At 36.2% G+C, this 23,845-nt stretch overlaps 1 protein-coding gene across 2 annotated transcripts; it reads left to right on the plus strand.

Annotated features, from left to right (window-relative positions):
- Nucleotides 1–5,935: 5,935 nt before the first annotated feature.
- LOC142236506 (odorant receptor 67d-like) lies at nucleotides 5,936–20,736 on the plus strand. Of its 2 annotated transcripts, XM_075307718.1 has the most exons (5): nucleotides 5,936–6,148; nucleotides 6,222–6,474; nucleotides 6,550–6,751; nucleotides 19,845–20,034; nucleotides 20,114–20,736. In XM_075307718.1, the coding sequence occupies exons 1-5, from the start codon at nucleotides 6,083–6,085 to the stop codon at nucleotides 20,324–20,326; spliced, it is 924 nt and encodes a 307-aa protein (XP_075163833.1). In that variant the 5' UTR covers nucleotides 5,936–6,082; the 3' UTR covers nucleotides 20,327–20,736. The 2 variants fall into 2 exon arrangements, with proteins under 2 accessions (XP_075163833.1, XP_075163832.1); XM_075307717.1 differs by having other exon boundaries at nucleotides 6,222–6,751.
- Nucleotides 20,737–23,845: the final 3,109 nt, after the last annotated feature.

Here is a 23,845-nt window from a genome sequence, read left to right on the forward strand (position 1 = left end):
GTCGATATAGCGATGTCCGTCTGTCCGTCTGTCCGTCTGTCCGTCTGTCCGTCTGTCCGTCTGTCCGTCTGTCCGTGAACACATTTTTGTAATCAAAGTCTAGGTCGCAGTTTTAGTCCAATCGACTTCAAATTTGGCACAAGTATGTGTTTTGGCTCAGAATAGATACCTATTGATTTTGGAAGAAATCGGTTCAGATTTAGATATAGCTCCCATATATATATTTCGCCCGATATGGACTTATATGGCCCCAGAAGCCAGAGTTTTGGCCCAATTTGGCTGAAATTTTGCACTAGGAGTACAATTAGTAGTATAGTCATGTGTGCCAAATTTGATTGAAATCGGTTCAGATTTAGATATAGCTCCCATATATATCTTTCGCCCGATATGGACTAATACGGTCCCAGAAGCCAGAGTTTTACCCCAATTGGGTTGAAATTTTGCACAGGGAGTAGAATTAGCATTGTAGTTATGCGTGCCAAATTGGGTTGAAATCGGTTCAGATTTAGATATAGCTCCCATATATAGTTTTCGCCCGATTTACACTCATATGACCACAGAGGCCAATTTTTAACTCCGATTTAATTGAAATTTTGCACAGAGAGTAGAATTAGCATTGTCGCTATGTGTGCCAAATTTGGTTGAAATCGGTTCAGATTTAGATATAGCTCCCATATATAGCTTTCGCCCGATTTACACTCATATGACCACAGAGGCCAATTTTTAACTCCGATTTAGTTGAAATTTTGCACAGGGAGTAGAATTAGCATTGTTGCTATGCGTGCCAAATTTGGTTGAAATCGGTTCAGATTTAGATATATCTCCCATATATAGCTTTTGCCCGATTTACACTAATATGACCACAGGGGCCAATTTTTAACTCCGATTTTGTTGAAATTTTGCACAGGGAGTAGAATTAGCATTGTTGCTATGCGTGCTATGGTTGAAATCGGTTCAGATTTAGATATAGCTCCCATATATATGTTTTTCTGATTTCGACAAAAATGGTCAAAATACCAATATTTTCCTTGTAAAATCGCCACTTCTTAGTCGAAAAGGTGTAAAAATGACTCTAATTTTCCTAAACTTCTAATACATATATATTGAGTGATAAATCATAAATAAATTTTTGCGAAGTTTCCTTAAAATTGCTTTAGATTTAAATGTTTCCCATATTTTTATACCCTGCTCCACACTGTGGAACAGGGTATTATAAGTTAGTGCATATGTTTGCAACACCCAGAAGGAGACGAGATAGACACATGGTGTCTTTGGCAAAAATGCTCAGGGTGGGCTCATGAGTCGATATAGCGATGTCCGTCTGTCCGTCTGTCCGTCTGTCCGTCTGTCCGTGAACACATTTTTGTAATCAAAGTCTAGGTCGCAGTTTTAGTCCAATCGACTTCAAATTTGGCACAAGTATGTGTTTTGGCTCAGAATAGATACCTATTGATTTTGGAAGAAATCGGTTCAGATTTAGATATAGCTCCCATATATATATTTCGCCCGATATGGACTTATATGGCCCCAGAAGCCAGAGTTTTGGCCCAATTTGGCTGAAATTTTGCACTAGGAGTACAATTAGTAGTATAGTCATGTGTGCCAAATTTGATTGAAATCGGTTCAGATTTAGATATAGCTCCCATATATATCTTTCGCCCGATATGGACTAATACGGTCCCAGAAGCCAGAGTTTTACCCCAATTGGGTTGAAATTTTGCACAGGGAGTAGAATTAGCATTGTAGTTATGCGTGCCAAATTGGGTTGAAATCGGTTCAGATTTAGATATAGCTCCCATATATAGTTTTCGCCCGATTTACACTCATATGACCACAGAGGCCAATTTTTAACTCCGATTTAATTGAAATTTTGCACAGAGAGTAGAATTAGCATTGTTGCTATGTGTGCCAAATTTGGTTGAAATCGGTTCAGATTTAGATATAGCTCCCATATATAGCTTTCGCCCGATTTACACTCATATGACCACAGAGGCCAATTTTTAACTCCGATTTAGTTGAAATTTTGCACAGGGAGTAGAATTAGCATTGTTGCTATGCGTGCCAAATTTGGTTGAAATCGGTTCAGATTTAGATATATCTCCCATATATAGCTTTTGCCCGATTTACACTAATATGACCACAGAGGCCAATTTTTAACTCCGATTTTGTTGAAATTTTGCACAGGGAGTAGAATTAGCATTGTTGCTATGCGTGCTATGGTTGAAATCGGTTCAGATTTAGATATAGCTCCCATATATATGTTTTTCTGATTTCGACAAAAATGGTCAAAATACCAATATTTTCCTTGTAAAATCGCCACTTCTTAGTCGAAAAGGTGTAAAAATGACTCTAATTTTCCTAAACTTCTAATACATATATATTGAGTGATAAATCATAAATAAATTTTTGCGAAGTTTCCTTAAAATTGCTTTAGATTTAAATGTTTCCCATATTTTTATACCCACCACCATAAAATGGTGACGGGGGTATAATAAGTTTGTCATTCCGTTTGTAACACATCGAAATATCGATTTCCGACTATATAAAGTATATATATTCTTGATCAGGGAGAAATTCTAAGACGATATAAGCATGTCCGTCTGTCCGTCTGTCTGTCTGTCTGTCTGTCTGTCTGTCTGTCTGTCTGTCTGTTGTAATCACTCTACAGCCTTCAATAATGGCGCTATCGTCCCGAAATTTGGCACAGATTAGTTTTTTGTTTGCAGGCAGGCCAAGTTCGAAGATGGGCTATATCGGTCCAAGTTTTGATATAGTCCCCATATAAACCGACCTCCCGATTTGGGGTCTTGGGCCTATAAAAACCGTAGTTTTTACCAGATTTGCCTCAAATTGGAAATCTAGAGGTATTTTGGGACCATAAAAAGGTGTGTCGAAAATGGTCCGTATCGGTCCATGTTTTAGTATAGCCCCCATATAGACCGATCTCCCGATTTTACTTCTTAGGCGTCTAGAAACAGTATTTTCTATCCGATTTGTCTGAAATTGAAAATCTAGAGGTATTTTAGGACCATAAAGAGGTGTGTCGAAAATGGTCCGCATAGGTCCATGTTTTGATATAGACCCCATATAAACCAACCTCCCGATTTGGAGTCTTGGGCCTATAAAACCCGTAGTTTTTATCCAATTTGCCTGAAATTGAAAATATAGAGGTATTTGAGGACCATAAAAAGGTGTGCCGAAAATGGTTCTCATCGGTCAATGTTTTGATACAGCCCCCATATAGACCGATCTCCCGATTTTGCTTCTTGGGCGTCTAGAAACTATATTTACAATCCGATTTGCCTGAAATTGGAAATCTAGAGGTATTATGGGACTATAAAGAGGTGTGTCGAAAATGGTCCATATCGGTCCATGTTTTGGTATAGCCCCCATATAGACCGATCTCCCGATTTTTCTTCTTACGCGTCTAGAAACAGTATTTTCTATCCGATTTGTATGAAATTGAAAATCTAAAGGTGTTTTGGGACCATAAAGAGGTGTGTCGAAAATGGTCCGCATAGGTCCATGTTTTGATATAGCCCCCATATAAACCAACCTCCCGATTTGGAGTCTTGGGCCTACAAAACCCGTAGTTTTTATCCAATTTGCCTGAAATTGAAAATATAGAGGTATTTGAGGACCATAAAAAGGTGTGCCGAAAATGGTTCTCATCGGTCCATGTTTTTGTATAGCCCCCATATAGACCGATATCCCGATTTTGCTTTTAGGGCTTCTAGAAACTATATTTACCATCCGATTAGCCTGAAATTGGAAATCTAGAGGTATTTGAGGACCATAAAAAGGTATGCCGAAAATGGTGCTCATCGGTCCATGTTTTGATATAGCCCCCATAGGGACTGATCTTGGGATTCTAGAAACTATATTTTCTTTCCGATTTTTCTGAAATTGAAAATGTAGAGTTATTTTGGGACCATAAAAAGGTGTGCCGAAAATGGTGCCCATCGGTCCATTTTTGGTATAGCCCCCATATAGACCGATCTCCCATTTTGCTTCTTGGGCTTCTAGAAACTATATTTAACATCCGCTTTGCCTGAAATTCTTGAGCTACAATAAACTGTATTTATTACATGATTTGCCTGAAATTCGAAATCTAGAGGGATTTTTAGACCACAAATAAGAGTGCCGAAATTGAGGTATATCGGTCCATTTTTTGGTATAACCCCTATATAGACTGATCTCTCGATTTTTACTTCTTGGGCGTCTAGAGACTATATTTTCTGGCCGATTTATTTGAAATTGAAAATCTGGAGGTATTTTAAGATCACAAATATGTGAGTAGCAAATGGTGCCTATCGGTCCATGTTTTGGTATAGCCCCCATATACACCGATCTCCCGGCTTTATTTCTTGGGCTTCTAGAATCCTTAGTTTTTATCCGATTTGCTGGAAATTAGTAATTTATAATAAAATTTTAGACAAACGAAATGTCTTTTTCTTATAAAGTGTTTTCGTTTATTCAACGATTGTCTCTAAAATTTGTGTCAAAAGAAAACTTTGCTTTCTCAAAAAAGAAAACACCTCTTTCAGGGTATAGCAGGCGCACTGATCATGAAAATTGCTTCAAACTGAAAGTAAAAGTTCCAGATTTTACTCATCGTATTTAAATAAATGCGGAAAAATCTACAGATTTAAGATTTTAAGTCAAGGCGTAATTTCAACATATACACGATTTGTTTATATTTTCTCTAAAACTCAAACAAAATTGGTTCTCATAAATCCAGAATCTTATCTGGCCTTCATAGGTAGAATCTTTAAAGTATGTCTTCGGGAGCTGGCTCGTTTGGGAGAATATTTGTCATCAAACCCCCTACAATTCTATATATTATCAAGTAACCCACTACGACGAAGAGTTTTCATAGTAAACTATTATACTTGATTCATGGTGGTGGGTATTTAAAATTCGGCCCGGCCGAATTTACTGCTTTATATACTTGTTTTTACTAACATTGTGTTCCACCCTAGTGCATTAGCCGACTTAAATTTTGAGTCTGTAGATTTTGTAGAAGTCTATCAAATTCTGTCAAGATCGAGTGATATTTAAATGTATGTATTTGGGACAAACCTTTATATATAGCCCCCAACACATTTGACGGATGTGATATGGTATCGAAAATTTGGATCTACAAAGTGGTGCAGGGTATAATATAGTCGGCCCCGCCCGACTTTAGACTTTCCTTACTTGTTTATTTATAATATAATGACATTTTAGATGAGGACAATTATATTTTTCTCAGAATCATGTTCACTGATCCAACATGGTTGCAGGTTAAAGTGTTACATGGTCGCCGCAAAAATAGCTCCTATCATATTATTTTGCTCTTCGAATATGATTGTGACAATCATGTTTCTTCTCTGCGTGTATACTTGTTTCTAGAATGGATTTAGTATTTCTTTGACAAAATTTTAATTATATATTTTTAACCTATTTGAAAAAAAAAAATTAAGTTACCCTTAAAAAATAGCAAAAAAGCGAGCTATAAAAAATTTAATCAAAAGAACTTCCTGAGCAGTTAAAATAAATGTCATCTGTGGGAGGACACTTATGGAAGTGCTTTTAAAGTTGTGCCTTCAGAAATACTTCATTCATTAACATGACAAATTTTATTCGGCTCAATTTCAATGACATTTTCGCTTACCTCATACTGTAGGGTACACCAATTGCATGGACTTAATAGAGCCAAGGTGTGAAGAGATTGCTCAAGTAATTTATACGGTGTTATAATTTGCTACAATTAAATCTTTTTAGTCCCCATTGTAAACTATTTCAAATTACAGTGACTACCATTAATTATTAAAAATTCAATGGAGAGCAAATTGTAAGGTATGAAATAATATTTAGTCCATCCCTGCTAGATCTTTGTTCAAAGCTAAAAGTTATGTTCACCACTAAAGGTCCTTTGGCGGGCTTTCAGGCCATAGTTCGTGTGACAAGATTTTGTGCAAATCTATGTGGGGCTGATGTTTTCAATAGCCATTACAAAATTAATTTTCGAACTGTATTTGTGATTTTGGTGATTATATTCAGTTTTGCTTTTTTCTCCTATACCATTTATGATGGATATATGGTACAAAATGATTGGACCATTATTGTACAGGTCCTGTGTCTAGGTGGAGGAACTTTGCTTCAGGTAATGACTATAGAAATAATATAATTAAATTTCTTTTGAAACTTTTTGTTTTTATTTTTATTCAAAATTTTAGGGTTCCGTTGGTTTGGCTAATTTTTTAAATCAACAAATCAATACACGCTTTCTTTTGAATGAAACGTATTCGCTCTATGAGCAATACGAAGCAATCAGTTCCGATTTTCGAGTATATCTAAACAAAGGCATTCGACTTCTTTCATATCTAATGAAAGTGTGTGCTTTCATTAATGCTATGCTAGTCGTGGGTATGGCCTCGTTTACATTTTTGTATAATTATATTTACGGCACCAACCATCTGATTGTCCAAGGTATTGGTCCTGGTATAGATCCAAATACAACATTTGGATACTATTTCACCAGTCTGGTACAATTCATATTTATAGGAGTTGGAGGATTTGGTTTGTATGCTGTCGATATGGGCTTTTTAACACCCATCTCCCAAATTGTAACATTCAAGGGTATAATGCGTTGTAAATTTCATAATCTTAACGAGATATTAGATGAAGAAGACGATGATAATGGGCGGCACAAGACATCTCTGGATGTATTAAAAGATATCATCAAATTTCATCAAAAATATTTGATGTAAGTATAAATGGTGTGCGTGTGACACGAAATTGTCGTGACACGCGTGAATCACGTGAGTCGTGAATAAAATCTGAAGCAACTCTCGTGAATGTGCGTGAATGGGACTAAAATAAATATGTCGTGCGTGAGGGTACGTGAGTAATAAAATCGGTTCGTGAATGTGAGTGAATAAAATTTCTACAAAATCAGGCTCACGAAAAAATTCAAGATTTAACCCTCTAATGCCCCGATTTTTTGCCAGCTGATTAAATTTTCAATATTAACGACACAAAAGCAAGAGAACTAAGCAAGAAAAATTTATACGGTAAAATTCAGCATATGCTGCAAAGACGCTTGAATAGTTTCAAATAAGTTTTCTCTTTATTTTGCCCATTTTTGTCGTCTTAAGGTGTGTTTTACTAAAAGCTTCCTTATTAAATATAAATTGGGCATTAGAGGCTTAATTCTTAATCGTATGTTAACTGAAATTGATTTAGCTGTCGAACTATATTTTATTTATGAATTGTGTTACCTATGCTCATCCCCGGTTGGAAAATGTCGTGAGTCTCGTGAATTTGTCGTGAGTTACGTAAATTGTCGTGGATCGTGCGTGAGTCTGTAAAAGTAGCGCACACTTCTATCTCCATCATAGATTGGCATAGAAAACTTAAAAATTAATACCGGCCTCAGAACCTCTAAAGCATGGATCATAGATTGGCATAAAAAAACTTAAAAATGAATACCGGTCTCAGACCCTATGAAGCATGGTGTATATATTTTTGGTCGTGATGATGATTCCAAATCGATTTAGGGAATGTCCGTTTGTCTGACAACATCCAAACGAAACAAGTTAATGTCTTGAAAATTGACTCGAGTAGTTGTTATTAATATCGGTCGAATGATTTTGAAAATGGGTATTATCGCAGTGCTTTTAGTTATTGCTCCCTATATAATCCGATTTTTTAAGAGACATGCAAAAATTGGTTCCCATCGGCCCATAAAAACCCACCAAAGAAAGTATCGCCAAAAAATTACACAGAAATTTGTATACCCTTCACCACTACTGTGGTACAGGGTATAATAAGTTTGTGCATTTGTATGTAACGCCAAGAAGGAAAAGTCTGAGACCCATTTAGCATACCGATCGTCTTAGAATTAAATTCTGAGTCGAATTAGCGATGTCCGTCTGTCTGTCTGTCTGTCTGTCCGTCTGTCTGTCTGTTGATGTATTTTTGTGTGCAAAGTACAGCTCGCAGTTTTAGTCCGATTGTCCTAAAATTTGGTATAGGGTCCTGTTTCGGCCCAAAGACGATCCCTATTGATTTTGGAAAAAATCGGTTCAGATTTAGATATAGCTGCCATATATATTTTTCACCGATCTGGTCATAATTGGCGTGTATATCAACCGATCTTCCTCAAATTCCGTACATCCGAATATTTTATGAGTCTCGAAAAACTTGCAAAATATCATCCAAATCGGTTCAGATTTAGATATAGCTCCCATATATAGGTTTCGTCCGATTTACACTCATTTGCCCACAGAGGCCAAGTTTTTGCTCCGATTTAGTTGAAATTTTGCACAGGGAGTAGAATTAGCATTATAGCTATGCGTGTCAAATTTGGTGGAAATCGGTTCAGATTTAGAAATAGCTCCCATATATAGATTTCGCCCGATTTACACTCAAATGACCACAGAGGCCAAGTTTTTGCTCTGATTTAGTTGAAATTTTGCACAGGGTGTAGAATTAGCATTGTAGCTATGTGTGCCAAATTTGGTTGAAATCGGTTCAGATTTAGATATAGCTCCCATATATAGCTTTCGCCCGATTTACACTCATATGACCACAGAGGCCAATCTTTTACTCCGATTTAATTGAATTTTTGCACAGGGAGTAGAATTAGCATTGTAGCTATGTCTGCCAAATTTGGTTGAAATCGGTTCAGATTTAGATATATCTCCCATATATAGCTTTCGCCCGATTTACACTCATATGACCACAGAGGCCAATTTTTAACTCCGATTTAGTTGAAATTTTGCACAGGGAGTAGAATTAGCATATGGCTGCCAAATTTGGTTGAAATCGGTTCTGATTTCGACAAAAATGGTCAAAATACCAACATTTTCCTTGTAAAATCGCCACTGCTTAGTCGAAATGTTGTAAAAATGACTCTAATTTTCCTAAACTTCTAATACATATATATCGAGCGATAAACCATAAATAAACTTTTTCGAGGTCTCCTTAAAATTGCTTCAGATTTAAACGTTTCCCATATTTTGTTTTTTCCACCCTAGTGCATTAGCCGACTTAAATTTTGAGTCTTTAGATTTTGTAGAAGTCTATCAAATTCTTCCAGATCGAGTGATATTTAAATGTTTGTATTTGGGACAAACCTTTATATATAGCCCCCAACATATTTGACGGATGTGATTTGGTATCGAAAATTTAGATCTACAAAGTGGTGCAGGGTATAACATAGTCGGCACCGCCCGACTTTAGACTTTCCTTACTTGTTTTCAGATGACTTCTATGGCAAGTAAACCCGATCATTTTATTTATTCACAAATTGCTTCTCATCGGAGACAACCAAATTCGGTAACTGGGCACTTTAGTTCAAGCGAAACAATTTCTTGTTTATTTCCAATCTAACATCGGCGAGCTCTTTTACTTTTTGGAATTTAAATGGCTTTAGTCCGAGCTCATTCTTCAATATGTGTTGCATCAGTTCTTGCGATGTGCTCAGCTCACGAGCAACTTGTCTGTCACTGCGGCGTGGATTTCGTTAAATTTTCGAGCGTTCACTTTTAGGATCAACTCTGGCATTGTTACGGGTTTTTTCGTCCTTTGGCACGAATTATGGCTTTAATGAGGACCAACAAATCTATCATACGCTTCACAAAAATGCCACTGCAATATATTTCCCCATTTCAAGCGAAGCGCTATCGTGAGATAATCACAACTTTGATAGTTTGTAGTGCCAACCTCACTTTCCATAATGCAACAGGCAAAATAGTCCAACGGCTTAAGATCTGGAGATTTTGGTGGCCATTGTGGGGTAGAGGTCTGGTGGAATGTTCGAGGTCTGTGGCCGCAATTTTTGTCTGACTAGGTCTTCAATAGTGTTGTAAGGATATTTCCCCATTTGGTATTATTTGGTATTTATTTTGACCCCACGGACGATGAATACGAGCGAGCAGCGACGCTCAGCCGTTACAGCTGCCGATGATATATACCTTCGAGTTCTGGGGGGCAATCGAAGGTGTAAATGTTTATCTGACCTCTTTGGCAAGTTTTGCCAATTTTTGCTCATAAACTGCTCCATTCGGTAACTGGCCACGTTCGTGCAAGCGAAGTAACTCCTTGCCCTTTCATGGCTAATTTTTTTGGGCATCGGTGAGCTCTTTCACGTTTTGAATATGTGTTGAATTCGTTTTCGGGAGTTCTTTACCATTGCATGGATTTCGATCAAATCTGGCCCTTAATTTTCTAATAATTTCTGATGCAGTTAGCGTTTTTCCACTTCCTGGACGCAATGCAACATGGTTACGAGCATGGATTTTTTACAGTTAATTGTGGAACTCTCTAACGATAGGTACTTCGGTTCTGCTGCAAATAATCACACTATCACGCTTGAATTTTATCATTAATAGCTTTATTTCGAAATGCAATCTATATATATAAAATTCAATCTATGTTTGTTTATTTGTTTGTTTGTTTGTTTGTATGTACCGAGTTGGTTGGATCGTAGGGGGCGTTCATGTGGTGAAAATAGGGTACCTCATTTTTTGACACCTGGTCGCGGAGGGGGACCTCCCCTTCGTCGGACTTTTTGAAAATTGGACCAAAGTTGACCGATTTGCTTGAAATTTTCATTGAAGATTGGGGTTGGCATCTAGACAAAGATCCGCTACTTTTTATTTCGATATTTGGTGGCGGAGGGGGGCCTCCCCTTTCTTCGACTTTTTTTTAAGTACAGTGAAAAAACTAAAATTCTCTAAATTATCTGAGATGTACAGAGAACATGTGGTGAGGTTATGGAATTAATATGGGGTACCCGATGATTTCATATGTGGATGGGGAGGGGGACCTCCCCCTTGCCCTACTTTTTGAAACTTGGAACAAAATTATGCGATTTGCTCGAAATTTTCATTGAATGTTGGAGTTGGCATCTAGACAAAAATCCGCTACATTATTTTTCGATACTTGGTCGGGGAGGGGGACCACCCCTTGAAATTTACAGAGGACTGGGGAGAGGTTACGATATTAATAGTTGATACCTGATTTTGTGATATTTGGACGGAAGAGAGGCCGCCCTTTTAGGCTTATAATTTGCTTGACATTTTCTGGGACGTTTACAAAAGATACGCTACATCACTTTTCGATATTTAGTCGGGGAGGAGGTCCTCCTCTAAAACTGCAAAAAAAAACAAACAAAAATTCTTAAGTTTTCTTGAAATTTACATAGGCAGTGGGGGAAGGTTATGAACGAAGAGGCAACCTTCCTTGCCCCACACTTGAAGGAAAGTTTCAAGAATTTTCAGGGAAAGTTAGGGGTGCTATTCACTACGGTGTTTGTCGATATTGTATCGGGGAAAGTGACGTCCCTTTAAAACAATAGAGCAAAATTTAAACATCGCCGATCTACTTGAAATTTACAGGGAACGTGGGAGGAGGTGATTAAATTTATACATAATTTTTAAATTAGTATATGATCTTTCGATATCTGGTTGGGGAAGGGGAAAATTGAAATAAACTTTGTCGATTTACTTCGATAGAATTTATAAGGACCATTCAGTAGTTGCGAAATTAATATAGGGTACGTGATAGTCCGATATCAGGTTGGAGTGGAGCGATGGTGGGGGGAGGGTTCCCCTTTGTCCGTTTTTTTTTTTCTTAAATTGAAAGTAGAGGGTTGTCCGTAAATGGGAACTCGGTACATAATTTTATGATTTTTCACAGGCTTCTGCCAGACTTCTTTTTAGTAAAGAACTTAAATGTACATGAAATTGGCAGCCAACGTAGAGGGTGCATCATTTTCCAACATTTTAGCAAATGTTAATGTGGTAAAATTGTTTACTATTTTTGCTTTTTCCAATTTATTGGATGGGAAACAGTAATTCTTTGTATGTTATTATACATTTTCAGATAAGTTGAGGAGAAGGATAGCTTTCGTTGACAAACCACACTTAAAATTCACAAGAAATATAGAAGAAGGTACACCGTCTCCCGCCGTATTTGTACCTATAAACGAAAAATCAAGTAGTCCGATTTGTTTAAAAGAATTCAAATCTTTTCGAATTTGTTTTCAGCACGAAGGATATAGTTGGCTAAGTTAACGCAAAACATTCCTCCAAATATGCTTCGGAAGGCGCACCGAAGCGGGCCGGGTTACGCTAGTAGACTATAAAATGAACTGTTGCTGGAATAAGTCAGCCAGCAGACGAAATAATAGCAAGGTACCATTTTCGAAACCTTTTGTGGTATAGTTACCGGTTGTTTATCGTCCACTTTTTGGACGCGATACTACCACGGTTGCCATAGTTGGTAGGATTTTCCAAAAAATGGTAAATTTTTTTACTGATTGGTAGAATACTTGAATTTTCTATAGAAATAAAATTTTCAGAAAATTTTCTATACAAGTTATATTTGAAGAAAATTTCCTATAGAAATAAATTTTTGACAAAACTCAATTTTTAATTCAATTTAATTATACCCACCACCATAGAATGGTGTTGGGGTGTAATAAGTTTGTCATTCCGTGTGTAACACATCGAAATATCGATTTCCGACTATATAAAGTATATAACATATATTCTTGATCAGGGAGAAATTCTAAGACGATATAAGCACGCAGAGAAGAAACATGATTGTCACAATCATATTCGAAGAGCAAAATAATATGATAGGAGCTATTTTTGCCGCGACCATGTAACATTTTCACCTGCAAGCATGTTGGCTCAGTGAACATGGTTCTAAGAAAAATAAAATTGTCCTCATCTAAAATGTTTTTATATTTATAAAAAATGTTGTTTCCATTAAAAGACAATGGTCAGGATCTAAAATGTTATGGTATTCGTCAAAAATGTTTTTCTTCCAGTTAAAAGAACATGGTCACAACCTAAAATGTTTTGATTTTTATGAAAAAAACTTTTTTCGTCGTCGAGAAAAGGACGCCACTTGTAAAATTAAGACACAAAATTAACTTTATTTATTTATTTGTAAATTAAAACATTGTTTATTTGTATTTATAATGTCGTGCAAGCAAACATCACATATTTTTTTAAACACTCTATTTTGGTTCAATTTCAACAATAAGTAATCATTCCATATTTACTTCGTGCCCATCAAATGTACCAACGCAGACATCATGTAACTGCAAATAAAAATAAATTATACCATATATCAAAAAGCAGAACAAAAAACAGGTAAATTTTTATACCCTCCACCATAGGATGTCATTACATTTGTAACACATCGAAATATTGCTCTAAGACCCCATAAAGTATATATATTATGGGTCGTGGTGAAATTCTGAGTCGATCTAAGCATGTCCGTCCGTCCGTCTGTTGAAATCACGCTAACTTCCGAACGAAAGAAGCTATCGACTTGAAACTTGGCACAAGTAGTTGTTATTGTTGTAGGTTGGATGGTACTGCAAATGGGCCATATCGGACCACTTTTAGGTATAGCCCCCTTATAAAAGGACCGTCAGATTTGGCTTGCGAAGGCTATAAAAGTAGCATATTTCATCCTATCTGGATGAAATTTGGTACATGGTGTAAGTATATGGTCTCTAACAACCATGTAAAAATTAGTCCATATCGGTCCATATTTATATATAGCCCCCATATAAATCGATCCCCAGATTTGTCCTCCGGAGCCTCTTGGAGGAGCAAAATGCATCCGATCCGGTTGAAATTTGGAACGTGGTGTTAGAATGTGGTCTCTAACAAACACGCAAGAATTGGTCCATATCGGTCCATAATTATATATAGCCCCTATATAAACCGTTCCCCAGATTTGATCTCCGAAGCCTCTTGGAGGAGTAAAATCCATCTGATCCGATTGAAATTTGCAACGTGGTGTTAGTATAAGGCCGCTAATAATCATGCCAAAATTGGTCCATAACGGTCTATAGTTATATATAGCCGATCCCCAATCACACAAAAATTGGTCCATATCGGTTCATAATCATGGTTGCCACTCGAGCCAAAAATAATCTATCAAAATTTTATTTTTATAGAAAACTAGCGTAACCCGGCCCGCTTCGCTGCGCCTTCCGAAGCGTATTTGTAGGAACATTTTGCGTTAACTTAGTCAACCATGTTCTTCGTGCTGAAAACAAATTCGAAAAGATTTGAATTCTTTCAAACAAATCGGACTACTTGCTCTTTCGTTTATAGGTACAAATACGGCGGATATGCATATGTAAAACGGTTCGTCTTAAAAAATGTCGGGGAGAGGGTGTACCCTTTCCTCCAAATTTATTAAATAATGTTCTGTATTCAAGTAGTTGGAAAATCTTCTATATTTCTTGTGAATTTTAAGTGTGGTTTGTCAATGAAAGGTATCCTTCTCCTCAACATATCTGAAAATTAAGCACTATATTATAATAACATACAAAGAATTACTGTTTCCCATCTAACAAATCGGAAAAAGCAAAAGTAGTGAACAATTTTACCACATTAACATTTGCTAAAATGTTGGAAAATGATGCACCCTCTGCCAATTTCATGTAAATTTAAGTTCTTTACTAAAAAGAAGTCTGGCAGAAGCCTGTGCAAAAGTCATAAAATTCCCATTTACGGACAACCCTCTACTTTCAATTTAAGAAAAAAAAAAAAAAAACGGACAAAAGTGAACCCTCTCCCCACCTTCGCTCCACTCTGACCTGATATCGGACTATCACGTACAATATATTAACATAATTTCATAACTACTCAATGGTCCCTATAAATTCAATCGAAGTAAATCGACAAAGTTTATTTCAATTTTCCCCTTCTCCAACCAGATATCGAAAAATCATATACTAATTTAAAAATCATGTATAAATTTAATCACCTCCTCCCACGTTCCCTGTAAATTTCAAGTAGATCGGAGATGTTTAAATTTTGCTTATTGTTTTAAAGGGACGTCACTTTCCCCGATACAATATCGACAAACACCGTAGTGAAAAGCACCCCCAACTTTCCCTGAAAATTCTTGAAACTTCCCTTCGTTCATAACCTTCCTCAACTGCCTTTGTAAATTTCAAGAAAACTTAAGAATTTTTTTTTTTTTTTTGCAGTTTTAGAGGAGGACTTACTCCCCGACCAAATATCGAAAAGTGATGTAGCGTATCTTTTGTAAACGTCCCAGAAAATGTCAAGCAAATTATAGGCCTAAAGGGGCGGTCTCTCTTCCGTCCAAATATCACAAAATCAGGTATCAACTATTAATATCGTAACCTCTCCCCAGTCCTCTGTAATTTCAAGTAACTCGGTAAAGTTTAATTGTTTCTCTGTATGTAGTTACTTAAGAGAAGCGGATGTCTCCCTATGTCCTTTTATTTTTATTAAAAAATTAGGAACCTGATATAAATATCATAACCTCACTCATTTTTCCGTAAAATTTCAGGCGGGGGAGTTTAGTTTTGTTTTCACTGTACTTTAAAAAAAAAGTCGGGCAAAGGGGTGGTCCCCCTCCCCGGCCAAATATCGAAAAATAATGTAGCGGATTTTTGTCTAGATGCCAACCCCAACATTCAATGAAAATTTCAAGCAAATCGCATAATTTTGTTCCAAGTTTAAAAATGTATGGCAAGGGGGAGGTCCTCCCCTCCCCTTCCACATATGAAACCATCAGGTACCCCATATTAATTCCATAACCTCACCGCATGTTCTCTGTAAATCTCAGATAATTTAGAGAATTTTAGTTTTTTCACTGTACTTTAAAAAAAGTCGAACAAAGGGGAGGTCCCCCTCCGCCACTAAATATCGAAATATGAAGTAGCGGATCTTTGTCTAGATACCAAACCCAACCATCAATGAAAATTTCAAGCAAATCGGTCAACTTTGGTCAAATTTTCAAAAAGTCCGACAAAGGGGAGGTCCCCCTCCGCGACCAGGTGTCAAAAAATGAGGTATCCTATTTTCACCACATGAACGCCCCCTACGATCTCTGAAAGTTTCAAGTAAATCGGTTCAGCCGTTTCAGAGCCAACTCGGAACATACAAACAAACAAACATAGATTGAATTTTATATATATATAGATTTTCGTTTAGAGCAAACTAATCCGAATTTTTGATAAGCGATTCAACGATTGTCTCTAAAATTGGTGTCAAAAGAAAACTTTGCTTGTCGTTCCTCAGAAAAGAAAACACTTCTTTCAGGGTGTAGCAGGCGCACTGATCATGAAAATTGCTTGAAACTGAAAGTAAAATTTCCAGATTTTACTCATCGTATTCATTTAAATAATGGCGGAAAAAAAATCTAGAGATTTAAGATTTTAAATCAAGGCGTTATTTCATCATATACACGATATGTTTATGATTTCTCTAAAACTCAAACAAAATTGGTTCTCATAAATCCAGAATCTGATCTAGTCTTCATAGGTAGAATCTTTACATTATTCTTCGGGAATTCTATATATTATCAAGTAACCCGCTACGACGAAGAGTTTTCAAAGTAAACTATAATATTTGATTCATGGTGGTGGGTACTTAAGATTCGTTTAAGGTTATCCTATCAAATACCATTGTGAGTAAGTTCTCCCCTTTTGTAGAAGTAGTAAATATCCCTTGATGGTTCAAGATAAAATCGTTAAAACACTTACAATTTCACATATAGGGATATTTTAGCACCCAAAAATAGCCGCTAATAAGAGAGGTTATAATAAACTTATAATATTGCAAATACTGAAATAAACTTCTAAAATAAAATAATAAAACATTTCTTTGAAAAAAAAAGACAACACAGGAATGAGTAATCGTACAAAAAATATTTTCACAGTTTAATTGTGGAAGGTTCTAACGATAGCCACTTGTGCACGCAAAGAAAAACAACGTTTGGAAAACGTGTACCGAAAACGTTTTTCTTTTGTTAGAGATTTTTGAATTGCTTCGAAAATTTTAAACTTTTTTAAAAAAATTTTTAAAAAATTCGTTTGTTACAAAATTTTTATTTTTTCAATAAAAAAAGTTATTTTTGAAACAAAAACACAGTCCATTTCGTTTACAGTAATCCCTCGATTTACGTCGTGATTGGTTCCGGAATTTGACGACGTTAGCCGAAACGACGTAAACCTAATTAACAATTACTCTTACTTACTCCTAACTCCACTTATGTATGTATATGCGTGTACATAATAAAAAACTTGAAAAATAAAGGTAATTCAGTAATTTCGGTAAGAATTTCAGAAAAAAAATTTTCGATGTCATCATCGTTGATACATATTTTACGTATGGAAGGCGTTTCTGATAAAGTTGGCAAAAAAATCGATGACGTAAATCGAATTGCGACGTAAATCGAAGTTTAATGGAACAAAAAATTTGACGACGTAAATCGAAACAACGTAAACCGAGACGACGTAAATCGAGGGATTACTGTATATCAAACACTGTTCTTTTCTGACTTTAGGTCTTTAATAAGACACATTTTACAGTTCAAAATTTAATATGTAATGTTGAACATTTTTTCGGAATCTTCCGAACATATCTGGAATATATGTAAAAAAACAAAAAAAAAAACTTTGATCGAAGCAGGGATCGAACCCACGACCCTTGGCAAGCAAGTCTGACGTAGCAACCACTGCTTCACGGTGCCAAACTAAATGTTTGTTTCTGTTAAATAAACTTTGTTTATTGGGTTCGTGGGCGCCGCAAGCTATGCTATATAAATATAACTTATATGGATAATTATCTATTGATGACCATAACAGGTACATAGCTCAGTGGTTAGTGTGTTGGCTTACAAAGTGCATGGTCCGCGGTTCGATTTTCCGTCCAGGTGAAATGTAAAAAAAATTTAAAAATTTATAAAATGGTATAATTTCTTCTACATTGTTGGTATTACAGGAAAAGGTGTTAGGAGCTAAAAAACCTCGTGGATGTGAGAAAGATGTGAGGGAAAATGCAATTAGCAAGAAAACAATGTTTTTTTATACCCTCCATCATAGGATGGGGGTATATTAACTTTGTCATTCCGTTTGTAACACATCAAAATATTGCTCTAAGACCCCATAAAGTATATATATTCTGGGTCGTGGTGAAATTCTGAGTCGATCTAAGCATGTCCGTCCGTCCGTCCGTCTGTTGAAATCACGCTAACTTCCGAACGAAACAAGCTATCGACTTGAAACTTGGCACAAGTAGTTGTTATCGATGTAGGTCGGATGGTATTGAAAATGGGCCATATCGGTCCACTTTTACGTATAGCCCCCATATAAAGGGACCCTCAGATTTAGCTTGAGGAGCCTCTAACAGAAGCATATTTCATCCGATCCGGCTGAAATTTAGTATATGGTGTTGGTATATGGTCTCTAACAACCATGCAAAAATTGGTCCACATCGGTCCATAATTATATATAGCCCCCATATAAACCGATCCCTTTATTTGGCTTGCGGAGCCAAAAAGAGAAGCAAATTACATGGTGTTGGTATATGGTCTCTAACAACCATGCAAAAATTGGTTCACATCGGTCAATAATTATATATAGCCCCCATATAAACCGATCCCCAGATTTGGCTTGCAGAGCCTCAAACAGAAGAAAATTTCATCCGGTCCGGCTGAAATTTGGTACATGATGTTGGTATATGGTCTCTAACAACCATGGACAAATTGGTCCATATCGGTCCTTAATTATATATAGCCCCCATATAAACCGATCCCCAGAATTGGCTTGTGGAGCCTCTAAGAGAAGCATATTTCATCCGATCCGGCTGAAATTTGGTACATGGTGTTGGTATATGGTCTCTAACAATCATGCAAAAATTGGTCCACATCGGTCCATAATTATATATAGCCCCCATATAAACCGATCCCCAGATTTGGCTTGCGGAGCCTCAAAGAAAAGTAAATTTCATCCGATCCGGCTGAAATTTGGTACGTGATGTTGGTATATGGTCTCTAACAACCACGCAAAAATTGGTCCACATCGGTCCATATTTATATATAGACCCCCTATATACCGATCTCCAGAGTTGGCTTGCGAAGCCTCCAAGAGAAGCAAATTTCATCCAATCCGGTTGTAATTTGGAACATGGTGTTAGTATATGATCTTTAACAACCGTGCCGGAATTGGTCCATATCTGTCCATAATTATATATAGCCCCCATATAAAACATTCTCCAGATTTGACCTCCGGAGCCTCTTGGAGGAGCAAAATTCATCCGATCCGGTTCAAATTAGGCACGTGTTGTTAGTATATGGTCGCTAACAACCATACCAAAATTGGTCCAATCACACAAAAATTGGCCCATATCGGTCAAACAGAATTATATACGTATTGGATCGATTTTTTTTTTTTGATTTAATATATACCACGTATGGACTTACATACAATTTAGAAGATGGTGTTAAGAGGTTTTAAGATACCTTGCCATCGGCAAGCGTTACCGCAACTTAAGTAATTCGATTGTGGATGGCAGTGTTTAGATGAAGTTTCTACGCAATCCATGATGGAGGGTACATAAGCTTCGGCCTGGCCGAACTTACGGCCGTATATACTTGTTTTTTTTTTTTTGAGTTAGTCTTTATGAAATTGTTTTTACATCCTGGAAAAGAATAAACGTTTGTCACAAAAAGTATATACTTTTCTTCCAAATACACTTCCTTACAGCGAAAAGCAAATGAGAAACGAACTTTGTTTGTCTAAAATTTCGTTTGGGAGGAAAGAATTATTTTTTTGCGTGTGGTTTTTTCAGCCAATTACAAACCAACTTAAGTTTCATCACGAATAGGTTTATTTCTAAATTTAAAATATCAAAAAGGCTTTTGAACGCGTGTAGACAATAAAATGAACTGTCACTGGTATAAATCTATTAGCTGTTAGACGAGCTGTTTAGAAACTGTAGCAACCTGCAATTGATTGTATTACATATCAGTCCCACTATAGTAAATAATCTCTCCCTTAGTTTTCTGCAAACAAGCCAATTTACATTTTACTGGGTAATTCTGGTCAAAATCTCCACTTATGCCTTGGGCATTGTTTGTACCATGTTTTGTATAATGGTTGGTGCTTGGCCCAGCGGATATGTCTATTTACTCTATTGTTTTGTAATGATGTACGTTTACTGTGGCATGGGAACAATGGTGGAAATTGCCGTAAGTATTTCTTTTTTTTTTGCAATACTTTTCTAAGTAATCCAAAGAAAATTAATTTTTATTTTTAAAACCATTCCAGAATGATGAGTTCATTGAGGCTTGCTATAATGATGTGAATTGGTATAAAATGTCCATTAGCGAAAAGAAAATGTTGCTCATCATGATGATAATGACCCAAAATACTGGAGGTCTCACTATTGGCTCTGTAATGCCATTGTCAATGAACACTGGATTGCAAGTGACCAAGACAGTTTATTCGATTGCCATGATGTTGTTGAATTTTACCGAGTAAATACATCAATCACAATTCGAAGGGACTATTATTGCTCTAATTGGGAGACATTAGCCTCGACTATGTAACCAGAGAAGGAATGTGATCAACCTAAATATGTCTCACGAGCATAATGTTAATTTTTCACAGGGATTAAAAAATATATTTGTCGCAAAAATATTGTTTTCTCGCCTTATATAAACACGCTTGTAGAAATCTGATATGCAATTTTCTCGAAATAGCATGGTTGTGACAAATAAGTTATATAAAAATAAGTTTTGAACATACACCAAATTTTCGGATTTTAAAACTTCTGCACTTATACTGAAAAAATATATTAATTTAATATGAAAGATTAGGCTACAGCAATTTTTGGATACTATATTTACACAACACTAAGGCTAGACTTATAATAAATAAAGCAATTTTAATCAAACGACCAAAAGTTTTATAATATCTTTTATCCCTACTTCGACGGAACACCAAAAAATTTTCCAGCTGTGGATAATCCCCACATTGCAGTGAAACCACTTAGAGAACCTCAGTAATGCTGGTGACCATTGGTCACCAACCACTAAACCTAACCTAACCACTGCCATTAAACCTAACCTATGTCCTGTTATAAAGCCTTTTAAAGTTCATAATTCCTGTCTGATCATCACCATCAGAATTTCACAATTCCTACGGTTCTTTTCGTCACCATATGAAATTGGTTTTCTTGCATCTTCCGATGAGATATAAAACACATCTGGGGGCTAATCACGGCATTCGATATCGAATTCATAATCGTATCGAAAAAATTGTCGATACGATTAAAAGTTTGGATCACGGGATTCGATCGAAATTTGATGCAATTTCTTAAGCGTTGCCAACAGCAAAAAACGAAGCAAAACAAAATGATATGACAAAATTAAGCTAGCGTCACAAAATAGAATGTAGAAAAAACATGTTTTTGGAGGTTTCAAAGTAAAAAGTAAATTGTATTGCATTATATCTTATGGACCCATACATTCCTCCGAATTCCTTCCAAATTGGAGGATGAGATGAATATAAAATAATTCAGCGACAAATAAGGAATAAAAGTGCACATTGTTATTGGTGTAAGTACATGGGTTTGAAATGGTGTGCACTGTTAGAAAGTCACCTTTTGCAGGCTCAATGGACGATTTCGGCTGGCGTTCAAATGGGAAATAATTTTTGGTGGCATGTCAACGTCAATTCTATCACTTTACAATTGCCTGCCGTCTTACAATTTGTTGCGAGTGGAAACCTTCATAATTCACTATTCTTACAAGGTGGTCCAGAAGCGTTATGTTGTCACGGAATGGTACGGTATTTGGTTGATCACACTTTCTTGGATATCGATCTAGCATGTGCACTTTATATATGGTTCTTTGCCAAGCTAGGATGCTCGCTCCCGGACTCGACTATAACCAATTTTTGATTAACTTTTATTGGAGTTGCATTAGTCCTAAATATTCAAAATATGTTCATCATATGCAAATTTACTACAAATTAGCAACAATTCGAACTAAAACTAATATTTTTACTATTCCTATATGGCGAAAACAATGTAAAAACAAGTGAAACATGTTTTACGATTGCAATTTACCAATCGAAAAAATTGTCGATCCAAAAAACTCGATATCGACTCCCGTGATCCGAAAAATTTTGATTTCGATCAAAAGTTCTCGATATCGAAAGCCATGATTAGCCCCCTGCTTCTTCATTTCCCATTATTCCACAATGCGCATCTACCCAGCACAGAGTTAGTGAGAACCCTAAGTTTTCGATGACAGTGGCTTACTACCTTAGACCAAAAATGTTTGCATTGTCCAGGGGTTTTTATAGCGGCTTGACTGTCGATGAATAAGCTGATCTTGCTCCTGAATAACGGCCTCATCATCAGTGACTCAGTAGCTTTTGTGATCGCAGGAATTTCCACCTGAGTGAAACTGCAATCGCTATTCCGTATTCCTAGTTCTGTGCAATGAAGGCCGCTACTGGTTGCTTTGAGCATTTAAGATCCGTCTTTATACATATTCAGAGTTCCAAAAGGTATCCTCCTTCCCTTTGCTCTTCCATACTTGGTATAATGTATATCGGTATATGCAGATAACCTAACCAGACGCTCGGCAAGAAGTTCAGTATGTCTGCAAACAGTGTATATTGTCTCCAGTGTATCCAAGCTTAAATCTCATGAGCGTCCCATATACTGTTTTTTTTTTGGGCAAATCGAGCGGGCATGGTTAGGTTAGGTGGCAGCCCGATGTATCAGGCTCACTTAGACAATTCAGTCCATTGTGATACCACATTGGTGAACTTCTCTCTTATCACTGAGTGCTGCCCGATTCCATATTAAGCTCAATGACAAGGGACCTCCTTTTTATAGCCCAGTGCGAACAGCGTTCCACATTGCAGTGAAACCACTTAGAGAAGCTTTGAAACCCTCAGAAATGTCACCAGCATTACTGAGGTGGGATAATCCACCGCTGGAAAACTTTTTGGTGGTCGGTCGAAGCAGGAATCGAACACACGACCTTGTGTATGCAAGGCGGGCATGCTAACCATTGCACCACGGCGGCTCCCATAGAGCGGGCATACTCCCATAAGCACCGCCACAGCAACAGTGGCTGTGGTCCTCAATGACGCAGTGGCATTGTCCATCCACTTCAGTTTGGAGTCCCAGAGAATTCCCAGTATCTTGTTGATTTCCAGAAATTCAACTCCGTCCCTTGAATTCAAGAGCTTTGTATCGAACGATCATTTTTGTTCTTTTGGTGAAGAGTATCATTTCCATTTTCCAGGGTTCACACCACGGTTGCCACTCGAGCCAAAAATAATCTACCAAAATTTGGAAAACATTATTTTGTCAAAGATTTATTTCTATAGTAAATATTATTTCTATAGAGAATTATGTCAAATTTTATTTCTACGGAAAACTTTTTCAAAATTTATTTCTATAGAAAAATTTGTCAAAATTTTAATTCTTTAGAAAATTTTGTCAACCTTTAATTTTTATTAACAAATTTTGTCAAAATTTTATTTCTATAAAAAATTTTGTCATAATTTTATTTCCACAGAAAACTTTTGTCAACATTTTATATCTACAGGAAATTTTGTCATAATTTTATTTCTAAAGAAAATTTTGTCAAAATTTTATTTATAAAGAAAAATATTATTTCTATAAAAAATTTTGTCATAATTTTATTTCTATAGAAAATTTTGTCAACATTTTGTTTCTAAGAAAATTTTGCCAAATTTAAGTTCTATAGAAACATTTGTAAAAGTATTTTTCTTAGAAAATTTTGTCAAAATTTTATATCTATAGAAAATTTTGTCAAAATTTTAATTCTATAGAAAATTTTGGCAAAATTTTATTTCTGTAGAACATTTTGGCAAAATTTTATTTCTGTACAAAACTTTGTCAAAATTTTATTTCTATAGAAAAACTTGTCAAAATTTTATTCTATGGATAATTGTTTCAAAATTTTATTTATAAAAAAATATTATTTCTATAAAAATTTTTGTCAAAATTTT

The sequence above is a fragment of the Haematobia irritans genome, chromosome 4 (assembly GCF_050003625.1).
Source record: "Haematobia irritans isolate KBUSLIRL chromosome 4, ASM5000362v1, whole genome shotgun sequence".
NCBI classification, from domain to species: Eukaryota; Metazoa; Arthropoda; class Insecta; order Diptera; family Muscidae; genus Haematobia; species Haematobia irritans.

Excerpts from the sequence above, each read along its gene's own strand:
- LOC142236506 (XM_075307717.1), top strand. The coding sequence starts at position 6,083 with ATGGTACAAAATGATTGGACCATTATTGTACAGGTCCTGTGTCTAGGT. Across the intron at positions 6,149-6,221 it reads GTGGAGGAACTTTGCTTCAG|GGTTCCGTTGGTTTGGCTAA; the intron begins GTAATGACTATA and ends TCAAAATTTTAG. Across the intron at positions 6,752-19,844 it reads TTTCATCAAAAATATTTGAT|TTTTCTGCAAACAAGCCAAT; the intron begins GTAAGTATAAAT and ends TCTCTCCCTTAG.